Here is a 23,310-nt window from a genome sequence, read left to right on the forward strand (position 1 = left end):
CCCCCCCCCCAAATCACAAGATACTTGTGCATACTAAGCATCTTTCTCTAGAAAGTCAGTCAGATACCAAGTGTGTAAATGGCATTTCTTACCACTCCTTTCCCACTAGGCTGATCTTTACCTACCAACCCTTGGAAGGAAAAAAAAAATAAAGCAAAATTTGGGTTAAAAAGAAAGGAATGGAAAAGCTGTCCTCAAAACCTTGCATGTTTTTAAACCAATTAATTCAGAAAAAAAAAAAAAAAAAAGGAGAGCTGGATAGGAGTTACCTGCACACCTAATAGTTAACACATGGGAGCAGCAATGGGATCACAGAAGGCAATCAGCTCTTCAGCATCTACCAACTTCAGTGCAAGCTGCAGGTGTAATGCTGGCAGCTGAAGGGTACAGCACACAGATTCCTATCTAGAGAACAAAACTACTGGACCTCTGCGTAGTGGAATATACTTTTTATTTCTTAAAAAGGAAGGGTACTAACAGAATTTAATACAGTCAAAATTTTACATTTTAAACAAAAGCTTTTATTTTTCTTAAAAACCAGTTATGAGCAGAGAGGTGAGAGGATTGAAACTACTCACAAAATCCAAGCTGAAGACTTTGAGAATTCAAATCTGTGGTTTATACAATTTAAAAAGTGTAATAAATGGAAATATAAAATAATACCAACTCTGCAACAGTGAAATGCCCTTTCTTCATTTGATTGCTGTTTAAGCACCTTTATTTTCCCCTATCAGCTGCCAAGAGTGTGTAGGTTTATGTACAAAATAAGTGGTTTGGGACAGAAGATTCATCTATAAATTAAAACCATTTATGGCGATACAGCTTTACCCAGCCACTACACAATCCTCATTATTTCTTTTGTTTCTATAGAATCTTTCAGCCAGAATGATCTCAAATGCACTTCACGGACTGCTCTGAAAAGCAGCTACGTTTACAGGAATTATTTAGACAACCTCAAGGAGTAGGCATCCAAGAGATTAGACAACTTAGCACGTCGTAAAACTAAGGTTCATCTGTCTCTCATATAAATACTGGGCAGATTTATCATCCATCCCATCGAATGGCTGGGACAGATCAGTGCCACATACAAAGCCAAATAAAATATTTATATCCAAGAGGAAACAGGATTTTAGGCCAAATATAGTAGATAGGAGTTCCCTCTAGCTATTTAGTTCAAACTGAATGTCTCTGAAAAAGCCTTACAAGAACAGAATTTTCTGAACACCCTGCACATATGCTTAGCTATTTTATAGCCTAGAGACATGGGTGGGGGGTGGAAGAAGAGATCATCTGTGCTCGCTACAAAAGATGCTGTAGCTTTGTTGTTTATGGAACACTACAGAAGCAGCTGATACCAGATAAAGACTGTTCCAGGACAGCATCGAAGACAAAGAAGTTATTTTATGGCTGGAGAGGTTCTTATCACAGGCTGATCTCCTAGCTGAAGACCAACGGACCGGTCTCCGCACCCCCTCATAAAACAAGTGTTGGTGTTTCTTAACGGACTGCTTGTGATTGGAATCATTAAGGTTGGAAGGGACCTGTAAAATCATCTAGTCCAACCATCAATCCATCTCACTCCATCGCTGTTTCTCTTTTAACACAAGATAGAACAGGTGGTGAAAGCTGATGAGTTCCAGCTGTGCAGCATCCAGCAAAACCTCAACTTGTTAATTACTTTCCCTCTCCAAAACCAAGACAGGGTACCCATGTCATCTATGTACGTAATGCATCTAATAGAGATGTAGGCTATCTAGGTTACAAACAAGCTTCAGTAACAGCCACTCATTGTTTCACTGCAACTTGCTGCAGTCTGGCTGAAGGCTGGAGACAGATCTGTTCAAGCCAAAAGAGAGAACAGTTAAAAAAAAAAAAACAACACCCTTTCATTTTCCTCAATCACTAAGTGTTATGAATTGTTTAACATTGCCACTTTTCAAGTGCTACTCACAAACAACAACATTAATTGCTCAGCTAATGGGGTGGGAAGAATACAGTTACTAGTGTCATCGGTGACTACCGTTAATAAAGAAAGACTGGAAAAGAATCAGTTCCCTCCAATTCTCAGTTTCTCTGCTTAAGTAGCTCATTTTTTTTTTTTAAACATTTTGTCTTGATAGAAAGCATCACAACTAGACTAGAATTCCACAACATCAATCTTGGTTTTGATTTCTGTAGTTCTCTAGGAAAAAAAAAAATAGTCCCAAATCAAGCTACATGAAGCATTAACAATATTCAGGAATTACAATGGAAGCACTTATTTATTACTTCATAGAACAGATCAGTTTTAAAAGTGTATTTACACGTTCTAAGTTATACAAAATACAGTATTTCAATAGTCATGTTAATCACCATATTTGAGACAACTTCACATAAAAGTGCAGAGGATGCATCCTTCCACGGTCCTGGCCAGCAGCAAGCGGTCACCTGCAGCGTGACAGATAAGAGCTGCTATTGTGCTCCCTGGGGAAAACAAATGCCGGCATACCTTCTTGCTGAGACACAGCTGCAGATCTAAGGAAACATTCAGGCAGGTACACGAGCAAAGTTTGTTGAGACCCACAGACCAAAAATCACATGCCTTAATTTACTAGATGTATGTGAAGTACATTTTTACAGGTGTTGTACAGCAAAGGGCTTCTGCTCATGCCTTAGTTGGGAAAATGACGTAACAAGGGTTTTGGCTATGTAACAGGCACCCAAATTACACTGAATACAAACAGCCTTATAGCTACAACTGGTGGTGTTAAGGACACAGTTCTGCAGCCGACCGCCTGGGCAGAGCTTCACACTCAAAAACAGATCCTGTGAAGTCCACGCGGTTCTCTACAGACACAGGGCTCATCCCACGCAGAACCGAGGTCTTAAAACATTGGGGCCTAAGATAGTAATTTCTTCATGACACAGCACTATCAGTTCACATGGGCAGGTCAAGTCTGGGCACAACAGCACACTCAGTTCAAGCAGTAGCTATTTGTTCATGCCTTTCTGCGGTAACTCTCTCCCCCCCATCTCTATATTCCTTTCACTTCATTCTGAACTGTGGACACGAGATCAAGAAAAGGAGATTCCAAAACCTAAACAAGTTTCCTAAAACCTAAACAATCTTCTGTAGGATGGGGATCCAAACCGCTGTAGAATGTAAACAGCGAGGCTTCGGTTTCAGCAGTCTAATTTGGGTCAGCACCTTGTGGTACTCTGTTTTCCCCACTTTCATTTTCTGCTTTACTTGTCAGGCATTTTTATGTTTATCTACATATGTGCCTTCCTCAAAGCATTCTCTTTCCCCTGCTGCTGCTTCCACTTGAAGAAATCTGCATTCCAGAAGGGTCTTACTAGGGGACAGCATACTCTCAAGCTAAAAATTAACATTTTGTACAACAAATCTGCGTTATCGAGAATTAAATCATTGCAGTTTTTCAATTAGCATTACGTTAGCATCTCCACAGAAGCTAAGCTTACTCTTTCTACCTTCCCAATCTTTTGTCATGAATTTATCCATCTTTGCCCTGTTACAGTGGCAGCTATACAGATCAGAGTAATTAGCTGAAAATCTAGAAAGCTAGCCAGTATCTTGCAGTACTGCAAAGGCAAAAACAACAGCACCGACAAATTTATTTTGCTGCTTTAGGATTTAGATGTAGATTACTAAGAAACAAAAAGATTTATGCATTAAGATAAATTTGCATTTCTTATCTTCTGCTTATCAGCTAAAACAGAAAGGACAAATTAAATCCTATCTGGGTTTTAAAGGGCGCAAGATACCTTCACTCTCACTAAAAATGAAGGCATCCGATCACAAGGAACAAAGCCATGTTATCCTGAAGAGGCTTACATGGCTGAAGCAGCAATATTCTCTTCTGTGCAAGTCCATTATTTTTGCAAAAAAAAAAAATTCCCACACAATGTTTTATTGAGTTGTTACTGCTGGCCTTCCACTACACCCCTCAACCTGAAACACATTTGTGAAAATCAGTAGCAATCCTGCAGATAACACTGAAAGTGATTTTGACAGCTGTAATACCCTGGGCTTTCAAAAAGCACAGCAGGGAAAAGGAAAATTGTCAGAAATTACATAAAACGTTACCAAAAGAACTGGAGAAAGCCACATAACATTCTTCTCTAAGAAAAGAAACAACTAAACAAGAAAAAGCCACAACAAAAACCATTCCTTCTCCCAGCACAAGTTTATAGTACGTTTTTTACCCTGTCCATGCAGGGGCGGGGGAGGGAGGGGAAGGATTTCAGACAGTTTGAACATCAAAATTGTGTGAACAAATAAGTGAAAGGATCCGTTTATCAACATGACACCTGCAATCAAAGATACATCCACCTGATCCCAGCACAGAGTGCTCCAGAGCAACGCAAATACACCCACGGCTCCAGAGCTTGCTTAAAGCTTGATGCCCACCACATCAGAACAAAGACTTTTTCCTACACAAGTTAACGAGATCTTTGTTACTGGCTTCACTGGGAGCAGATCTTGGCAACAGGTGAAAGAATAAAGTTCTAGGGACTTTTTAAGTACCAAAATGCATCACTACATGGAAATGTAACTGTGTGGATTAGAAGGCCGTGTACAAAAGCAGTACTGCAATAAGTTTTGTACATCACTTATTCATTGCCAATTTTTCTGTAGAGTAAGACAACAGTCGATTGCCGATATCAACAGTTTATGCGCCTTGAAAGCTAGTGCTGTGCAATGGCTGTTTGATTTCAATCTATTTCTTCATGAATGTAGAGCTGTCAAAAACCACTCCCCTTAATGGCAATCCCTGCAGTGATGCTCCAAGATGCACTCACTCCCTTTATCCCCTCCCCTTGGAGATGGTCCCTTTATGGATGCAATGGGGTATACTGGCATTAGGCACACTTACAGCCTCTGCGTAGCACATTCCAAGGTTAGAGAACTTCAGACACTAACAGCGTCAATTCAGCATCTTTTAACACACAGACTGAGCTCAAAGAATATTGGTCTTCTGATCGCTATGGAAAATGAATCCAAGCTATCACTTACAAATAGGATAGTCATCCTTATCAAAGAAACAAGATGGTAAGTTGATCTTTCTGAAAGGAGCACAACGCTCCAAAGCAGTAAGCTCAACTTCCTGAGATGGCAAAAACTGTGAAAGGAAATCAGCACTGCACATCACTTTGCTGTCTGGCAATGCGTACACTCCTTTCGTAGTTATTACCTTCTCATCTACCTTTGAAGATGTTGATTCTTAACAAAAAGATCTCCAACTATAGAAGATCAGCTACATTTATCCTGAAGTGTGATTTTCCAGTTTTGCAACACAAATGAAACAGGATGTGCAGATACGCGCTATTCTACAGGGAAGCACATGAATTTACTAACAGTCTTCTCTGAAAGAGAAAAAAAAACGTATCATTCACTGTTAGTTTCCATTGTATAAACTTCTGATACGACAGGAAGAAATAGAATTGCACAGACTATTCTCACTATTTTGCTGTTAAAATAGCGTGGCATACTGCAAAACCAAGTTCTGTATACAATGGATAGGCATTTAAAACATGCTCCTAAAGCAGTAAGACAACAAGACCCAATGAAGGATAGCAACTCCTTGCCCGGTTACAATATTCTTTGATTAAAGCAGGAAGCATGACTTTCAAGAATAGCCAAAGCCAACTGAAAATGTAGAAATGATAAATGGAAAAAGAGTTGCTATATTTACATGCTGTCAGTATCACCAAAATAAAGAAAAAAAAAACAGCACATACCAAAAATACCCATTCAAATCTGCAATATTTGCTATGGGTAGTGATATATGCTGACATTTCAGCAACGCAGAGCTAAGCTATTCATCCATCTGAGGATACTCAGAGACCACCTCAGAATCACAAACTATGATTGTGCACTCAGTAAAATTTTGTAACTAGCGAAAGTTAAAAAGTACTTTCTCCACTCCAGAACATGATCCTTTACAAGTAACAGGTCAATAAGCACATTTAATGTACCTGCCCTTTATAAAGGTTACGCCTTCAAAAAAAAATAGTTACAAACTCTGGATTTTAATTTCTATTTTTTAAGTGAAGGTACAACACTATGTGCTGCCTTGCATCTTTTTCTCTTTGCCTTTCTGCTCTGAAGAGTGGTATCTCTTGGATAAATGCTAACTCAGAATACTTGCTCAATATTGTGTCAGGCTTTGCTGGTAACTAGCTGTGCCTTGTAACTCAGGCACTTGTGCTTCTGAAAGCTTTTCAGATTATTTCTCTTGAGGTGTGTGCTGTTCATCCCTCTCCAGGCACAAATACACCAAACATTCACTCCTGTCTTACAGGCTTCAGCACAGCTCTGTGCTACTTTCCCAGAAAGTAAGTACTTGTTCTTCCCACTTAAGTATAGCTCTTAACCTTCCTCAACATAAAGGTAGACTCTTGTTTGGCTGATGAAGCTATTACAAATGAACTTCCACCTACTTTCCCCATCCTCTGCACACAATAAACATCCCCACAGTCTGCCTAAGCTTTCACCTACTCTCCCACACCAGCACAAGGAAGGGTCTTGGTACTTAAGGTGTCCACTGTACCTCTGCAAAGTCATTAGCTGTTTCAGATTTGTCAAACAGATTAAGTACTCTTTTGCCACTGCAGTTCTCACGTAGTCAAGAGAGAGAAAACTGCAGTATAGCAGCTCACAGCCATTGTTTTGCTGGCACTAATACTCACTTGGTAGTCTTAAACTGCCAAAGGCATGGGGATCAGACTAGCACCTTGTCCACAACTGCTAACTCGTAACAGAATAGACCTCGTTTCAGCGAGATACCATTAAAGAATGCAAGCCTTGAAAAAAAAGAAAAGGCAGAGGTTACAGCAGTGTTTTTGTGTTACACAGGTTGTTTGATAGATAGTTATTACAAGTCTTCGTATAGCACACTAGGGCGCTTTCTGGATTGCTTCAATACATCTGCTGTATTACTCTGCACCGGAAGCCTTACACATCACAAACTGCTGATTTCCTGGTGTCTTTGATTCTGTACTCACAATACTCCACAAGATACTATGCTGTACCAGAAGCGAGCTGCAGCATTAGGTACAACTTATTCTACTGCAGGGGAAAGAAGTTTTAAAATATAGCAGTTCTTAATATATACAGACACTTCCATTTAAATCTCTCTATTTTCTTCCACTCGAGTGCCAAAACAGTCACTACTCACACAGGCTGTCAACAGACTTCGAAACATGAACTTTGAGCATCTCGACGAAACCCCAGTAAGTAAGCTTATCGTAGTTCATAGTTACAGTGAGAAAGACAGATAAGAAAGCCATATACAGAATTAAGGAGACTTTGCACTTTTCATCATGCCCAGCCCTGGGTAGTTCAGATGGGGTACTTGCAGGCAAGCAGGCAGGCAGGGTCATCGTCAGTTGTGTTGGGACACCTCAAAGATTTCACTGCTCACTCTGAAGACTGGCGATTCATGTGTGCTTTTTAGTTTCTTTGTTTTTAAAAGTCTTTAAAGTTGCATCACTCGGAATCAGATAAGTCACTTTAAACAAAGCAAAGTGTTAAGTGTGACAATTTATTTATAATATACTTCCCACCATCACCACCACCACACACCACCCTGTGAACGCAAATCCCCTGCAGAAAGGGTGACAATTTTTAGCATGTTTGAAAGAAATCAGACCAACACGGTATGAGGTATGAAGAGACATTCTGGTCAAATTAGAACATAAAAGAGGGGGAGAGAGATCAAAGCGTACATTTACTTTAACTGTACTGGATTACCCTGCTTCTCCACTTCCTTAAGAAGTCGACACACAATTGGTTTAAATTCATACTAATTCCTCCATTATGTTTAAAAGACAAGCTAGGCACAAAGTCTTTAGTACAGAAAAGAACCTCTGTTTCATTTCCCTCAACATTCTTTTCAGATTTCAAGAGGGAAACGAAACTATCCTCAACATTTTCTACCTCGTTTACTCCCTAACAGAAGCATTAGCCCAGGAAACATAGCTTAGAAGTTCTGACATAGCTGCTATCTTAAGATAGCTCCTCTTGTCTAGAAGGGAACTTCCAGACAAATACTTCTGTTAAAGCTTCTGGTTCTCGCAGTTGGAGGTCATGGAGAAGGTCCCAACATCACACGCAACATATTTCTCTTTTAGCAGCACATACTGTTGAGGCAGCACTTGGTGCTGAGAATGGATTATTTTCAAGAGGGCAAGTTTTGTATATTAATTTTCTATCAAGAAGCATGCTAGAGAGAGAACCAGCAGAGGGCACAGAAAGTCCAGATACATTGCTACACAAGAGATATGGAGGTGTACTATTGGTAGCTTGTTCCATAGAATATTCAGGAGGCAAAGGACCAAAACAACAACAAAAAAAACCCAAACAAAATCTTTGTACAACAGGTAAGGTGCAACAAAGTAACAGTGGCTGGTTTCTCTGTTTCTCATGCTTTGGAAGAAGATGTTTTGTTTGTAAAAATTTTAAAAGCAATTCCTTAATAGATGGGCCTCAAATTCAGCGTAAGGAGGCAGACCTCTTTTTCTAAGTGACACTATCTCCCTTACTCCTCAGTTACAATGAATATGCTGCTTCATCAGCAATTCAAGAAAGTAGTGTCTCCTTAGGGGACAAAAAAGGAGGGGTGGTGGTAGGATTACAGCATAAAACCCACATCAAACTATTCTGTAGTCATCTGTACAGTTAGAGATCCCCTACTGCTTTCTATTCTAGGCTCCTGGAAGCTATCCAAAATTAGAGCCTATCAAGAGGTTTGAGCAGTATTTTATCAACACTGCACTGATTGTAGTTTTCATAATGCTTAAGGTAGAGATCTCAGTTTCCACAAGAGATTGAATATTTCCCTGTCCTAAAGATTCCCTGTTCCTCTTCAACAGGAAGAGAGTGCTTTCTAGTGCCTCTAAATGGGAGAGGAAAACTTCACGATGCTGCACAGCAACATCTTAAAATTATGTTTTACGATTTGACTGGGGCAGGGAGGTGGCACACAGGTACAAAAGAGTAGGAGTTTCTTTAAAAAAAAAGAAAGAAAAAGAAAAGAGCCTAGGGGACTCTGGTCTTTGCTTTTTTTTTTTTTTTTCCTCCATTTAAAAAAGGGAGATTAGAAGATTAGAACAGAAAGCAAAAGGTCTGTCCAGTCACAAGGAATCCATACATATTCCTTTGGACAGGACAATCTGTTCTTTCATATGACATCAGAAAGTGCTCTATTAGTGCTAAAGTTGTAAATATGGACACTAGGGTTTTGGGCAACATGATAATCAGGAAAAGTGTCTGAATATTGTGCCAACATTTTTTTTTTTTTTTAATAGATGCAAAATGGCAAAGCCTCCACCAACTTTATTTCTGAGAGTCTCTACAGAAGGCAGAGAAGTCTAAGAGGCTAAAACAAGGAGCCCTAACAAGGAAAAGGGGTGTGCTTACAAGGGTCCGTATCTGGTCTCGTATTTAGAAACAATGTTCTTGCATCGCCCCACTTCCTTGCGCAGCTCTGCAACCTCCGTCCTCAGGGCCGTATTCTCTTTCTCAAGGAAGGCTGCCCGAATCGTGATCTGATTCTCCTTTAATCGTCGAGCATCACGGGAACGCTTTGCTGCCACATTGTTCTTCTTTCTCCTTGTCCAGTATTTTTCATCCTGTAGCAAAAAGAAAAAAAAAAAAGATGCCAACCTGACGTTTTGTATCAAATAAACACCTCTGCAGCATAATGACACTCACACTACATGCCATACTCAAGAACTTCCTTCATTGGTTTGCAAGGCTCAGACACTAAAATATAGCCAACAGAGTACCGTAAGATCTCGTGATCACACATGAGTTTTAGCATAAACAAGATACACTGCTAGAACTAGGGAGAATAAAAGACTTGGCTACTAAGTTGTCCAACTGAAATGTGCCCTTTACTTAGTTTCAATTCAGGAATTAACTTCCAAGTAAAACAGCCTGTTTTCTTGCCTGCTTAAAGCTAGATCAGGCATAATGCCGGGCAAATACATACACTGGCCTCCCAAGTGCAGCTGATGAGGATGTGACCTGATAGTTCTTCTAATTTTTGTGTATACCATTTTAAGTTGCTCCTGCCTGGTAATTATCTGATGGTACTAAACCAGCAAAACAGCAAGAACAGCAGTTCACTTGCCAGTTCTATTCTCGGCAGTGCTTTCTCCCAATCACGTACGTATAGCATGTTACCTTTATATGTGAGTGTTTGGTCAAAGGGTGAAAATTTTTGATCACAGCCTAGAGAAGTCTGCAGTAATAAATCTGTTACCTTTTGCTCATCTGGGACAAAAACCTTCTTTGCTTTTTTAATCATTGGTTGTGGTTTCAGGTCCTCTTCAGTAAACTTGTGCTTGCGAGGATTGAAAAGCTCACCACCAGGCACACTGGACAGCACTAAATCAGCAGGGTCAGGGTTAAAATTCACCTCAACTTCTACACAGTCAGGATCAATGGGGCTGGGTGTATTTCTCTCATTTTGCGGTGGGGATTCTGGTAAAAACAGAAGTTGCAACACATTCAGCAGGATGAAGAGAATTAACTCAGAAGCCAAGCTGGATGCCTCTATTGTTGCGGCTAGCATTTAATAGTACTATCCGATATTCCTCTAACGCAGTGCTTGGTACTCTGTGTCCACTGTGATACAAGTTCCAGGAACATCTGCCAGACTAACAGACATGAGTAGACAGGTGTGGGACAAAAGCTAAGACTTCCTCGAAGCCTTTGTGCACTTGAGCACATTTAGCATTGCTACAGCAAGCGTTTCTAAGTATGGAACTTTTATAGGCCTGAGATCTGTGACTTTGAAAACTTCAGAGAAAAAAGCTTCCCCAAACACTGGAGTCCTAAGTCCTTCAAAGGTAAGACAGTCGCATTTCCAAAGGACTAAACAAGTGTAGATTTGGTACAAATTTAATTACATGCTACTTCCTTGCCACGTGGGAACAGAACTGTCCCAACAAGTTGCCTGACACAGTGTTCACATGAACTTTGTCACATTTATCTATCACTTAGCAATCAAGTTTATGAAGTTTGTAACGTCAGTGCAGTAGAAGTCTCTTAGTACCATTTAAGTACATAGTTTTGGGTTTTTTGTGCCTTCATTCCCTCTTCAAAGCAACACCAAATATCAAACCATACCATTAATAGACCTTTTCCAAAAGTCATTTCTCCAGTTTCACAGGCCAGCAAGGAAAGGCTGCTTTGTTATTTACTTCTTTTCCAGTTAAGCATTGTTATTTGAAGAACAAACCAAGCTACCAAGGCAGTACAAGCGACTTGGCACAAACTATCAAATCTATTAGAAGACAACCTGAGCAGCTAAATTTGTAACACACCCAGTTTCCCACCAAATAAGCAACATTAAGAAAGTAAATTCTTCATGCTGGCATTCCAGCTCCACTGATTTCAAAAGAGAAAGACTGCATACGTGTAAACACTGACTAATTTTTCCAGTAAGGAGACTGAGGAAGACGAGAGGCAGCACCTTCATGAATTGACACATGGGCTATGCTGAGCATGTTTTATGTTACTTGACCCGACACAGCAAACACCAATGGGTTAGCACGTCTCCTCTTGGATCTGAAGAGGCACCTGTTGATAGCAGAAAAATCAAAACAATTCCATCTACCTGTGCTGGAGGCTGCTTCAGATTGCTGGTAGACCGCAGTAGATGACGAAGACACAGGAGAACCAGTGGAAGCACTGGCTGGCTCCTTTTCTTCCAGCTTAGCCACAGGCATGAGCGGATTCTGGTTCAAATCCAGGTGAGTAGGGCTGGAAGGAATTCCATTCTCTAGGAGAAATTCATCCAGATCCATGTACTCCAGGTGGAAAGACTCTCCATCGTAAGGAATAGTTTTGTCCCAGATAGGTGGCATGAGGGAAGCTGAGACTGCCATAGTGCTGGCAGCTGCCGCCTCATCTTCCTCAAGCTTTATCTTCTTCTCTTTATCTGAAAGATACAAGTAGGTCACTGCACGAGTTGTAGCATTTTTTTTTTTTTTTTTAGCAAAAATCCCATGGAAAGAAACTCAGAAAACCATATTTCTACCTCAAGACATGATCTGGAAATGCAGATGTTGAAAGGCGACATTCATATGCAGCTCAGTATGGAGGGCTTTGCCTCCCTGTTAGGGCTGGACAACAGTTGAGTAGCCTTGAAGATCAGTAACTCTGCTGTGATAACTCACCTAAGTGCAACATAATACTGCGTCTAGCTTATCATTCACTAGTCACTGCAAAATAGTTTGATTTTCTTGTTGGGGGTTCATCTTTTTTTTTTCTGACTCGTCCTGGAAGATGGGGAAGTGAATGTCCTGACACAGAACTACAGCAGAAGCCATTAAGAGAACTCTGAGGGAGCAGAATAGTTTATTCTATGCACAACGGAAAGAAGGTGCAGAAGATTTGCTTAGATAGATATTCAGAAGTAAATAAGGGTTTTCAGATCACATTTGAAAATCAGCTAGAAGGGTCCACTGCACATCAGAGACCTGGACCACTATTGTTCAGTATTTTAGATGCGCTCCTTTCTAAAATGACTCAGCATGTCCACACAAAGTAATAGCTCCAAATGCTGTTCACTGTAGATAGCTCGGTGTACCTACACACAATTTTTACTCTTTGGGGAGATGTCTGATAAGGCGTACTCCCACATCCCCACCCCCAAGACAGAAAAGACTGATGAGCTCTCCATTTACTACGCTACAAAGCATATAACACTGAAAAATGGCTGTTTCTACATTCCCCATAGCTACTGAATCTTAACAACTGTCTGGGACAAAATCCAAGCAGAAAACTCAAATTATGGAATAATTACATAACTTAAAGAGATAAAAATAAATTGGCCAAAAAAAAAAAATCCAAGTTCTGTTCCTGATCCAGTTCTCCACATAGCCACGCAGTTCTACCAGTACTGCAAGGAAGCATTGCAGAAGCAGTGCTAGGGCAGGGACTACTTGAGCCAGCACTGCCATCAAAAGCAACAGTCACCAGGTGCAGCCCTATCAATTGGGAACTGCATCTTATCAAAGAAACAGATAAATATCCACTCTGAGGGAACAAGGGCTGCAGGAATGTACGCTGGAGCAGTGTGGGTCTCCAGCATCCACACACATCAGCCTGACAAAACGCACAAGCCCTTGGCAATAGGATATTCTAGACGGGCTAAAATATCCTAAAGGAGTATTCTACTTCATCGAGGTGGGAGTGTGGTTGAAACTGTGCTCTAAATCAGAAAAGCCTATTTATATAAGGCCTATTTGATAAAACTGGCATTCCTTCCACCACTGCCTTAGCTGAGACGGAACTGAGACTGAAAGAGCTTTTTATGGCTTAAAGAACAGCACTGCCATACAAAATAAATTATCGTTTTCATCTACCACACTCTGAACATTTTATACAAGGGATAGTTACTAATCTAAACATATAAGAAAATACTTATCAGCTACAGACTTGGGACTAACAGTAAGTACCTAAAGGGCATGTAAAATCTGAGCTTTGTTAACATCATCTCCTTGCAGCTATGGGGTGCTCCCCTCACAACTTCACAGCGCTGCCTCTGAACTTCCACATCCCAACATCTATCCCTGCTCTAAATTCCTTCACTAGCTTTCCTACCTTTTCCCAGGCAAAGCAAATATTCAGGTTAACAGTCACGATCCAAACTGACTGAATGTTCTAAAACAGCTCCTACTTGAAGCAAGTAAAAAAAAAAAAATGGTGTCTGCTCTGTTTCACATATAAAGATGACGTCACTAGTAAAGCACACTCCACCAAATCAGAACAGCCATTTTACATCCAGCTTTTGAATCTAAGATAGTGCATTTCCATAACGTTTGCATATTGCCCAACACAACCACCTGGATTTGTACTGGAGGTTGTGTACAATACTGTAATAAGGACATCACCAAAACAAAAGCAAGTGACAATAATGGCTTCTTTATATATCACTTTATTTTTATCAACATGATTAACAACTTGTAAATGTTGAATCAAAGCGTCAGCAACAAAAAATCATCCCTTACTCTTAACAACAGTATTCCATTATAAACTATGCAAGTCTTAATACAAGCCAGTAGCGCGTGGGTGTTGCAACATTTAACGCAACACCTCAAACACAGAAGATAAATTTTTGGTGACCAGTAGACCAAATACAAAGCTTAGTTGTTGTTGTGTTCCCCCCCCAGAAGATAGATGCCATACTGCTGGCATGTGTGGCTCTTTTAACAGCTTTCAGAGCCTCTTAGATGTGCACCACCATCCTGCTGTACTTTAGTACCCCAAAAAGACTGCAGTCCTTCCAACTTCCTCCTGCTACTGTCCCTGGCTCACAGCTCACATCAAATTAGATTCTTTCTTCACATGAGGGGACCACCTGATTTAGTTCCTTTTGCTACATGTTGAGAATGGGACAAGCACCGAGTCCCCAGTGTCGTCTTTGTTTAGCTATGCTGTCTCTTTCTCCACCCTCACTTCTAGCAGCAATATCTGAAACAAAATTAAAATAGCAGCCGTTAGCAGGCATATCGAGTGCCCGTGTATTTCAAATATGACGCATAAAAAGATAGAACTGTTGTATGACCATTTTTACACTGACATTTTCCCACTGGCTTTCTTTCAATTCATTTAATCTTTATTTCCTGCTGCACAACATCCTGCTGGGTACACAATATCTAATGAAACACTAATTAACTTCTTGCATCTTGAGGTGAAAGTTTCCGCCTGCCCCAGCACAGGGACCTGAAACATTAATTCTCTGAAGATATTTATAGTGTAAACAGGTATTACCTGACAGCAGAGCTGCAGTATCCTAAGAGGCTCCATTTGCAGTGATTCAAGGTCACCCTGGTAAATCTGGACTGTAGTTCTGCAGCTGAAAGCTCGTGTCCGATTTAGTCCTCTCATTCTGCTACTATGACCTATTAACTAACCTGTACATCTGCTGTTAAGAGAAGTCACTAGTTTATGTTAAGTAATTTAGGCAATGAAAAGCGAGCACTCCAGGTCACAAAACAGTTGGAAACACTCATTTTAGCAACCTGGAAATAGCTTTATTACACATCATTGTTTTTCCTCTAGAAAAGACAGATGTTTTGGCCACTGTCAGTACCAATGCTTTTGAAGAAGATCCCCTTCATCAAACATATTTTGCCAAATTATACTGAAAATGCTGTATAGTCTAAGGTAGATTCTTCCAAAGATCTTCAGCCCTACTTGTGACAGTGCAACAAGATAGGTTATAGAGTAATGTATTCCTGATACCCATTACTGTGATGTTTGTTGAGGCATTCCTGCCACAGCAGAATGCAACTGGTGATTAAGGCATCCTTTGGACTGGAGAGTATGCAGCAGTTCAGTATTAATAGGCAAGACCTACACTCCTGCTCCAAAATATTAATCCTCTTCCCTTACTCCACAGACTTATTTTTTCTTTAATCACTATTTTTTATTTATTTAACCCTTATGCTCTGCTCAACAACAACTTACAGTGAGTGCTGTCACATATACTCGGTACATGGCAGAGCATTCAAGATGATGGCATTCAGTTGGAACTGGATGTCCTCTGCTGTTGCTCAGAAGGATTAGAAAGCCTGCTCACTTTCTGGGTAGTCAAATTACCCAGGGCAGTTGGAAAACCCATAGGAAGCTTGCGCAGACTATAAATGGACCAACTGCAGCTAGTTGATACCATTTATCGCAGAATAATACAGCAAATTGTATTCTGTCAACAGGCAAAATACATAGGGTGAAAATACTAATTTGCTGTATTAAGCAAATTAATAAACCTTCAACACCTGGGCTCCATCCATGCATCGTATGGGAACAGAAAATAAAGGAAGGATCCTCTAAAGTCAGTCATTGCAATTCTACTGATAAGTCTTTTGTAAAATTAAGAATAGTTACCTGCTAATAGAGGTGTCTTTTTCCTCTGTCTTGCAAATATACAAAGAATTGAAGCATCAAGAGATCAAAATAAACAAAGCAACACGCTTCAAGAAGCGTGAAATGAAATAGCCCAAGGTGAACTAAAGGAAGCCCAGGGAGAAATTTAAGAATGGGAACAGTGTGAACTTCATCCCAGCATGAATGGAGAGGGGTAATCAGAATTCAGCAGGCCCACTAGCAAGCTTTAGAGGGTCACGCTGTGCGCCTTCCCAAGCTGGAATGGGGTCATCTGGTAAGGGGAAAAGAATTAAATGCTTCTAATTTTAGAACAATGCAAGGCATGAAATTCTTATTTGTTTTAAAATTTCACAGCTCCATATGCTGGACATAAAAAAAACAAAGTCGACATATCCTGTTTAGTTACCACAACAGTTCTCAGACACCACCTAAGATTGTTTCTGATAGCTCTATCACCTCTAAAGGGTACTGGGTGAAGATAATAACCTCAGCACTGCCATCACGTTGGAGAATCAAGATGCACTGCAGCATCCTGTGCCATAGCAACGTGGCCAAGCCTCCATCAGAGGCTGACCTTTTTATTTATTTATTTATTTAAGCAGAAAGGAGAAAAATAATATTTGCCAGAATCACAAGATGAATACGTTCACGCAGTACCGTGCGATGATATAAGACGTCAAGGGATCTGCACTGGGATCCTCACTAGGAAGGATCCCGCACTGTGCACAGCAGCGTGCCACCGGCGCGCAAGGTTGCAACCACCCCTGTTTGCACAACGCTGCCTGCAGCGGCAGGGGGAGAGGAGCCGCGGCCGGGCAGGACGGTGCAGGCACCGGGCACACCCTTCGGGATGAGGCTCGGAGCGAGCCGCGCAGCTCTGCCCACACCAGCGGGCCGGGACCAGAGAGAGGCACCTGAAGGCTCCTTCCAGCCCAACTTTGCGGTAACGGAGGCCAGGGCGCAGCGGCAGCCTCCCGCACCTACATCCCTCCCACCTGAAGCGCTCCTTGCAGCCTCAACGCACCTGGAGCGCCCGCAACCCCCCCACCACGCTGCGGGGCTCGGGGCGGAGAGAGCGGGCGCAGGGGGTGCCCCCCGGATCTCCACCCCCCCCCCACACCGCACCGGGCCCGCCCCTAAGGCGGGAGGACGGCGGTAGCGGGGGGGGGGGGGGGGGGGGGGGGGGGGGGGGGGGGGTTGGTGGAAGGAGGGGAATGGGAACGGAGGGGGGGGGGTGAGGGTTGAGGTGCCGCGCGCTCCCGCCGCCCCCGCGCGCTCACCCAGCCGCGCGTCCCGCGGGGGGTTCTCCATCAGCTTCTTCAGCACCAGCGGGAAGGCCCCCGCCAGGCCCTGCTGCTCCGGCTGCTGCGCGACGGCCCCCGCGCTCCCCCCGGCTGCCGTGGGCTCCGCTGCCGCTCCTCCCGCCGCCGCCGCCGCCGCCTCCTGGTGCGCGGCGCGGCCGGGCATACTCCCCGCGAGCCGGCGGGCGCCTGGCGGGCTGTCAACGGTCGCCAACGGCCGCGGCGCGCGGCGCCAGGCTGCTGCGGCGGCACCCGGGGACCCAGCGACACCGAGCAGCTGGAGCGGGAGGGCGCATGCGCGCCCGCCTCTCGCTTCAATATTCACGAGAGCCGCGGCGCCGCCCACCCGAGCCCTCGCGACTCGACCCGCCCTCTCCGCGGCGCCGATTGGTCCATGCCGCTCTAGGGGCGGGCCCTCGCCAGCAGGCTCCGCCCTTCCCGCCCCGCCGCGGCCGACGCGGGCACGCGTCCCCCGCCCTCCGGGGCACGTGCAGGGGCAGGCTGAGGCGTCTCATTAGCATGCGAGGCCACGCCCCTCTCCCCTCCTGTAGAGCGCTGCGTCACCGCCAGCTGCTCCTGAAGGCCGCGGGATGGGTGGACAGAGCGTGCGTGTGGGCGGTGGAGGAGCAGTGCCTGCCGCGGCGAGGGCGCGCATGCGCAGAAGGGAGAGATCCCCCACCTCTCCCCCCTTGTCTCAGGCGACCGTTAGCGGCTGAGGAGACGGTGTAGCTGTGAGCTGCTCTCGCTAGCCCTGATCTCGCTGGGCCCAGGCCCGCCTCTGGGGAGCTGCGTCACAGCGGTGGCTGCTGTGGGGCAAGGTCCCGCCGCTGGCAGACAGGTCCCTAAATATACCCCATCTGGAGCCCGGCATCGCCGTGCCCACATGGCCTGGATTTAATCTCCCTGTGCCCTACATTGCAGTGCAGCCGCTGTGTGCTCCATATAACATGAGGAGCCAGGAGGGACCTCAGCAGCCCTTAGCGGTCTGACCGGGCAGGGCCTGCCTCCTATTCCAGTGGCACGGATTTGTGCTGGGATTTAAGCTTCTGAATGCGCAGAGATGTACATTTTGCCAAGTTCATCCCTAAGAGCACAAGCAGAGTGTGAGGAGCTTCTGCAGAACAAGCAAGCTCAGAGAAGTGACAGCGCTACAGCCACAGGCCTCTTTCTGTCAGCAGCTGCTGCCTCCCGCTGCAGAAGGCCGGCTGAAGCAAACCTGAGTGCTGCGAGCAGCGAGAGGAATGGGCACACAGCCTCCCTCTACAAGAGCCCCATCTGCACCCTGTAGCACCAGGGCTGAAGAGAGGCTCCCCCCCAAAATGCCGGTGCATGTGGAAAGGCACTTGGTTAATGTAGGATACTGGAGCAGTGTGGATTAACGTGTCATTGCAAAGGGGTTTCAGCTGATAAACCCAGCTGCAAAAGTATGCAGAACAGGTCATGCTCCATTGCCTGGTGTGCTCCAGGGCTGCCACGTGCCTTTCACAGGCTCCTTCTGCCTTGCCAGGCTCAGCTGGCAGAAGAAATAATCGTGAGAGTGGAAGAGGGTTGGCACTTCACACGGGACAATGAAAGACAGATGTCAGACCACACAGGACAGAGGCAGTACATGTAGCTCGGCAGGGGGCAACTGGCTTACAGTAAAGGCCTTGCCCAGAAAACAGCTAAATGGTAGGGTTAACAAGAACACAACCTAGCAAAGCTGGGAAGCAGCAGCTTCTTACGAATAGGGCGAGGGAACTTGGCCAAAGTGAGGCAGGCTGCAGGCTCCTCATTCAGCTACAGCTCTCTGGGTTGCTTTGTTCCATTGTTGTTGTGGCTGGAGGCCTCTGGGAATGATGCTGTGTCTCAGTACAGTACATAACTCCTTCAAGGAATGTGCTCTGTGTGCATCCCCCCCTGCAAGATCTAAATGGCAGCTACTTTGCTGGGTGACGTCCATATGAATGGAGGTCGCTACATCCACTCAGCAGCCTTTCCTCTAGGGATTTTCCCTTTAGATTGACCATGCTCTTTCTCCAGCCCATTTCCATCCCATCTCAGTAGCTGCTGAAGCTAAGTTTCACTCTGCACTGCCACTGCCTCGTGACTCTGCTTGGAGAGGGTTTGGCCTGCACAGTGTTAGCTGTTCTGCCTGAGGGCAGGAGGTCCTGGGGAGCATTCCTGTGGGTTCCCTCTCACAGCACCCTGCCCAGGCGTTGGCTCTGCCACACCAGCAAGGAGGGAGGTTGCTCTAAGAGCTTTTCCTTACTGCCTCAGGGGAGCTGAGATTCAAGTTGCTGCCAGCACAAAGTGGACATTGCTCCATCAGCTCTACCTTCCTGGTTGAGTTGGGATCTGCCTGGATCTTTACACTTGCTATTTTGCTCTGCAGCTAAAGAGGAAGAGGGGGACAATGAGATGTGAGGAGAGGAATGCAGCGGCCTTGGCTCTCACTGCTGGGCATTTTGTTGGGGACAGATGATGCAGAACAGCGCAGCTTTGATGAAGCTGGGAGGCAAGCAAGAAGCAGCACAGGGTGGGACATGTTCAGCAAGCTCTGCTGGGAGGTCTGAAGCCTCATTGCAGACAGAGGGCCAAGACCCAGCAAAAACAGAAGAGGGGTGTGTAGGTCTGGAGACCCAGGAGGGAGAACTGAGCTTTGTGGGAAGTGGGCTGTGATGGGAACACTGGCCTCAGGAGGGAAGCAGCATAATAATCACAATTCTGAGGGTTGCACGAGGTGATGCTAAGAGACAGGGTGGACCCAGGACCGAGGAGGAAAGCTGCCACAAGACAGCAACCTCAGCTGCCAAATAAGCCACATTCAGTTAAAACTAAATTATTCCCCCTGCAAATCATTGATCCCCGACGGCCCCTACTCCTACTTGCCAGACAGACCAATCTTGCCAGCACTCCTCCCTTGGATTAATTCAGTTCACTTGGCTGTAGAGACCAGAGGTCCCAGGGAGCCAGCCAAACTTCAGCTCATCCCCGGTAAGGCTCAGTGCCACGTGAGCCACCTCTGTCCATTACTGCCTCCTCCCAGCCAGGTCTGCTTTCCACCTGGGCATCAGTCAGCCCTGAAAACACGACCTGCTCCCAACATGTGGCTTCACACTGCGTGGTATGTAAGCACACCAGGTAACAGTCAAAGCCTCAACAAAAGAGTGAGCCAAGCAAGCTCACAGGTGGCAGCAGCATAGCAATGTGATAAAATAAGCCTCTGGAAGGTACAGGTATTTCCCCTTTCCTTTTCCCATAGAGTTTGCTGTATTCCAGCAGGTATTGGCAGCTGCTTTACTACCACAGTGTTCTTCTTTCCTGTTGACAATCAGGGCAAAAGGAAAGCTCCCCTCTACACTGTGGGCCTGGCTTTTCTGCTCCCACCCTGGGTCACGCTCCCCCTCAAGACTGCCCAGCTGTCTGCCTTGTCCTCTGGCAGCTCCCTGCCCAACAGCCAACTCAGCGGATGTTCTTTTCTGTGAGTTCAACTTGCTTGTGCCTGGACATGAGCGTGTGGTGCTGAGGTGTTCCCACACACCTCCCTCGCACTCAGCAGCAAACATTACAACACAACAACCAAAAAGCAGCTTGCCAAGGGCATGTGGCATCCCATCCGAAACCATCAAGTCCGTGAGTTATGTGATGGGCGCTTGGAGCGTGCCCAGCAGGAGAGAATCAGTCAGCCCAGCGGAAGCACAGACTAAACAACTTCTTGGATCATTTCCATTTGTTTTCTCAAAGGCTGCACAGAGAGCGGGAAAGCCTCGGAGTACCGAAGTGCTCTTGCAAAGAAGACACAACGTTTGCTTTGTTCCGTACCCCGGCTTCCCATCAATAAACAACTGCAGCATCACGCACAAAGTTTGCACAGAATCAGCCAGCTGGTTGCCCCACCCCAGGCACTGCACATCTGGGGAGCCGTAATGTTCAGAGGCTGAGCAGTCATTAACCATTAGATAGCATGGAGAAAAATCCTGGAAGTTGCTCCTATGGGAGCACGGAGGGTTGTACCCAGTTCTTCTCTGTGCACAAAGCTTTGAGGCCTTCCAAGAAGTAGCTGAGCAGAGAGATTAAAAGGATCAGGAGCTCAGCACTCTTGATGGATTTTGTAATCGATCCATCACTGCTGTTTTCCTCCTAGCTGCACACCACGCTCAGTCCCAGCACTCCCCAGCTCACTTGGGTTCTCAGAGGAAGCGCACTCTTGAGAAGCTTGCAGCAAGCAAACTTCTGCCCCCTTCTCGCACTGCAATTTAAGGAGAAACAAAACCAGGCCCCTAAGCATTCCTTCCATCCTACCTGTCATTTTGTTGGTCCAGGGTAAGGAGTACTCCAGCAGGGACTTCAGGACTTCGGGAAAGTCCAGGGCAGCGGGGCCCCCCGGGCTGTTGCAGACTGACATGTCCTGCGCTGGGGCTGCTCTAGAGAGGCCAAGGGAGGGCCAGCAGCCTGGCCGCCAGTGCCGCAGCCGGCTCACCTGGGAGTCGCGAAGGGGCTTCAGAGGCACCCGGAGTGGGCTTTGCTGAATAACTCCAGCTGAGAAAACCCGAGGAGGAAGGGAAACAGCCTGGTGGAGATGCAGTTTGCCCAGCTGTCTTCACCTCCCCCACTCCCACTCTGAAGTGGCCAATTGTGGAAATAGCTTGCAGCCTAGCAGGGCTGGGCCGGGCTGCTGGCCAGCACGGTTTTACAGGGCTTCTCGCAGCCAATCCGACTGCGAAGAACTGGGCCAGTTATCTAACTTTGAAAAGGCAGCACCCTTTTCTTTCCCAAGGTGTTATAATAAATACAAACGTTGTGAAGAAAAAAAAAAAGCGCGCGCACAGTCAGGGGTACGCATGTTGGCTGCAAACACAATAGCAAATGGATCTGTGGAGCTACGAGCTGCACAGCCTGCCCCAAGGAGACATACACACCGTGCCTGCATCTGTCTGCTAACTTTCCAGCTCACAGAGAGGCAGATAGTGTCTGTTTTTCTGTGATGTAACACTTACTGTGTGTCCATGCTAAGTCCGTACTGATTAACGGTGCTAGGCATCTTCCTTATCAAGTTGCATCGTGCACAAGCGCAGAATTTCAGAGGCAATACAGAGTTTTATTGGAAATCCAACAACCTCCTCTCAAAGCAGTGATGTAAGGCAAGTTCATGTACCCTGAGAGTACTCTGATAACAGCTGGTTAGGTAAGATCTTCAGCATGCAAGCCCCTTCTATGAGTGAAGTTTTTTTAGCGTGGAGGGATGGACAAGAGACAGGAGGAAAAAAGTCTGATCTTCTTTACAGGGATCTGGCTTGGGAAGGACTGATTTACATGTGCTGGGGTCTTCTCTTGCTGGGTGTGATAATGAGAACAGAAGTGCCTTTATTTCTATTTGCTCCTGTCTGTTTTGCAAGGCTCAGCCTTACAGTGGTTTGAGTCATAGAATCACCAAGGTTGGAAGAGACCTCCAAGATCATCTAGTCCAACTATCTTGCTACCACCAGTATTTCCTCACTAAACCATGTCCCTTAGTACAACATCTAAATGTTTCTTAAACACCTCCAGGCATGGTGACTCCACCGCCTCCCTGGGCAGCCCATTCCAGTGCCTGACCACTCTTTCAGAGAAGAAATTTTTCCTAATATCCAACCTGAACCTCCCCTGGCATGACTTGAGGTTATTCCCTCTAGTCCTATAGCTGACGTTTATAGCTTTGGCAAATTGAGTTTGTTGGGAGGAAATTGTCACTTAGGATTTTGAATTATTAAACTTCAGTGGACATTTACATTACATTACATTATTGTGTGGAGAGCTGAGAATGCACATCTCATCCACAAAGTCTCCTGCTAACACTGTGCGTCCTTCTTGATTCATAACCCTTGAAAATCAACCTCTCAACCAGGAGAACATTTTACATGGGCAGATAGTGATAGGTTTTAAACTAAAAGAGAGGACATATTAAGAGGACATATATTAAGAGGAAATTCTTTACTGTCGATGGTTTACGGGCGTTCGGCCCAGCTCTGTGACAAATGGGGCGGGGGACCCACAGACCCATGCCCCATGAAAGGGAAAAGGGAAAAAGGGTAGGGAGATGGGCCTAAAAACAAAACAGCAGCAACAAACTGAGGAGAAACA

The 23,310-nt window shown here is 45.0% G+C and overlaps 1 protein-coding gene and 2 long non-coding RNA genes across 5 annotated transcripts; 1 reads left to right on the forward strand and 2 right to left on the reverse strand.

Annotated features, from left to right (window-relative positions):
• TEF (TEF, PAR bZIP transcription factor) lies at positions 435 to 21,813 on the reverse strand. 3 transcript variants are annotated; one of them, XM_021384183.1, is made up of 5 exons: positions 21,493 to 21,813; positions 11,631 to 11,954; positions 10,272 to 10,492; positions 9,425 to 9,636; positions 435 to 7,514 (listed from the first exon to the last, which is right to left on the reverse strand). In XM_021384183.1, the coding sequence occupies exons 1-5, from the start codon at positions 21,593 to 21,595 to the stop codon at positions 7,493 to 7,495; spliced, it is 882 nt and encodes a 293-aa protein (XP_021239858.1). In that variant the 5' UTR covers positions 21,596 to 21,813; the 3' UTR covers positions 435 to 7,492. The 3 variants fall into 3 exon arrangements, with proteins under 3 accessions (XP_021239858.1, XP_021239850.1, XP_021239866.1); XM_021384175.1 differs by lacking the exon at positions 21,493 to 21,813 and adding an exon at positions 17,188 to 17,389; XM_021384191.1 differs by having other exon boundaries at positions 435 to 9,636.
• On the reverse strand, positions 13,940 to 17,069 carry LOC110392195. Its single transcript, XR_002434246.1, has 2 exons — positions 14,792 to 17,069; positions 13,940 to 14,491 (listed from the first exon to the last, which is right to left on the reverse strand). It is a non-coding gene; the product is annotated as an uncharacterized LOC110392195 (long non-coding RNA).
• LOC110392201 lies at positions 17,725 to 18,777 on the forward strand. Its single transcript, XR_002434247.1, has 2 exons — positions 17,725 to 18,046; positions 18,130 to 18,777. It is a non-coding gene; the product is annotated as an uncharacterized LOC110392201 (long non-coding RNA).

This window comes from Numida meleagris, chromosome 1 (assembly GCF_002078875.1).
Source record: "Numida meleagris isolate 19003 breed g44 Domestic line chromosome 1, NumMel1.0, whole genome shotgun sequence".
Taxonomy (NCBI): Eukaryota; Metazoa; Chordata; class Aves; order Galliformes; family Numididae; genus Numida; species Numida meleagris.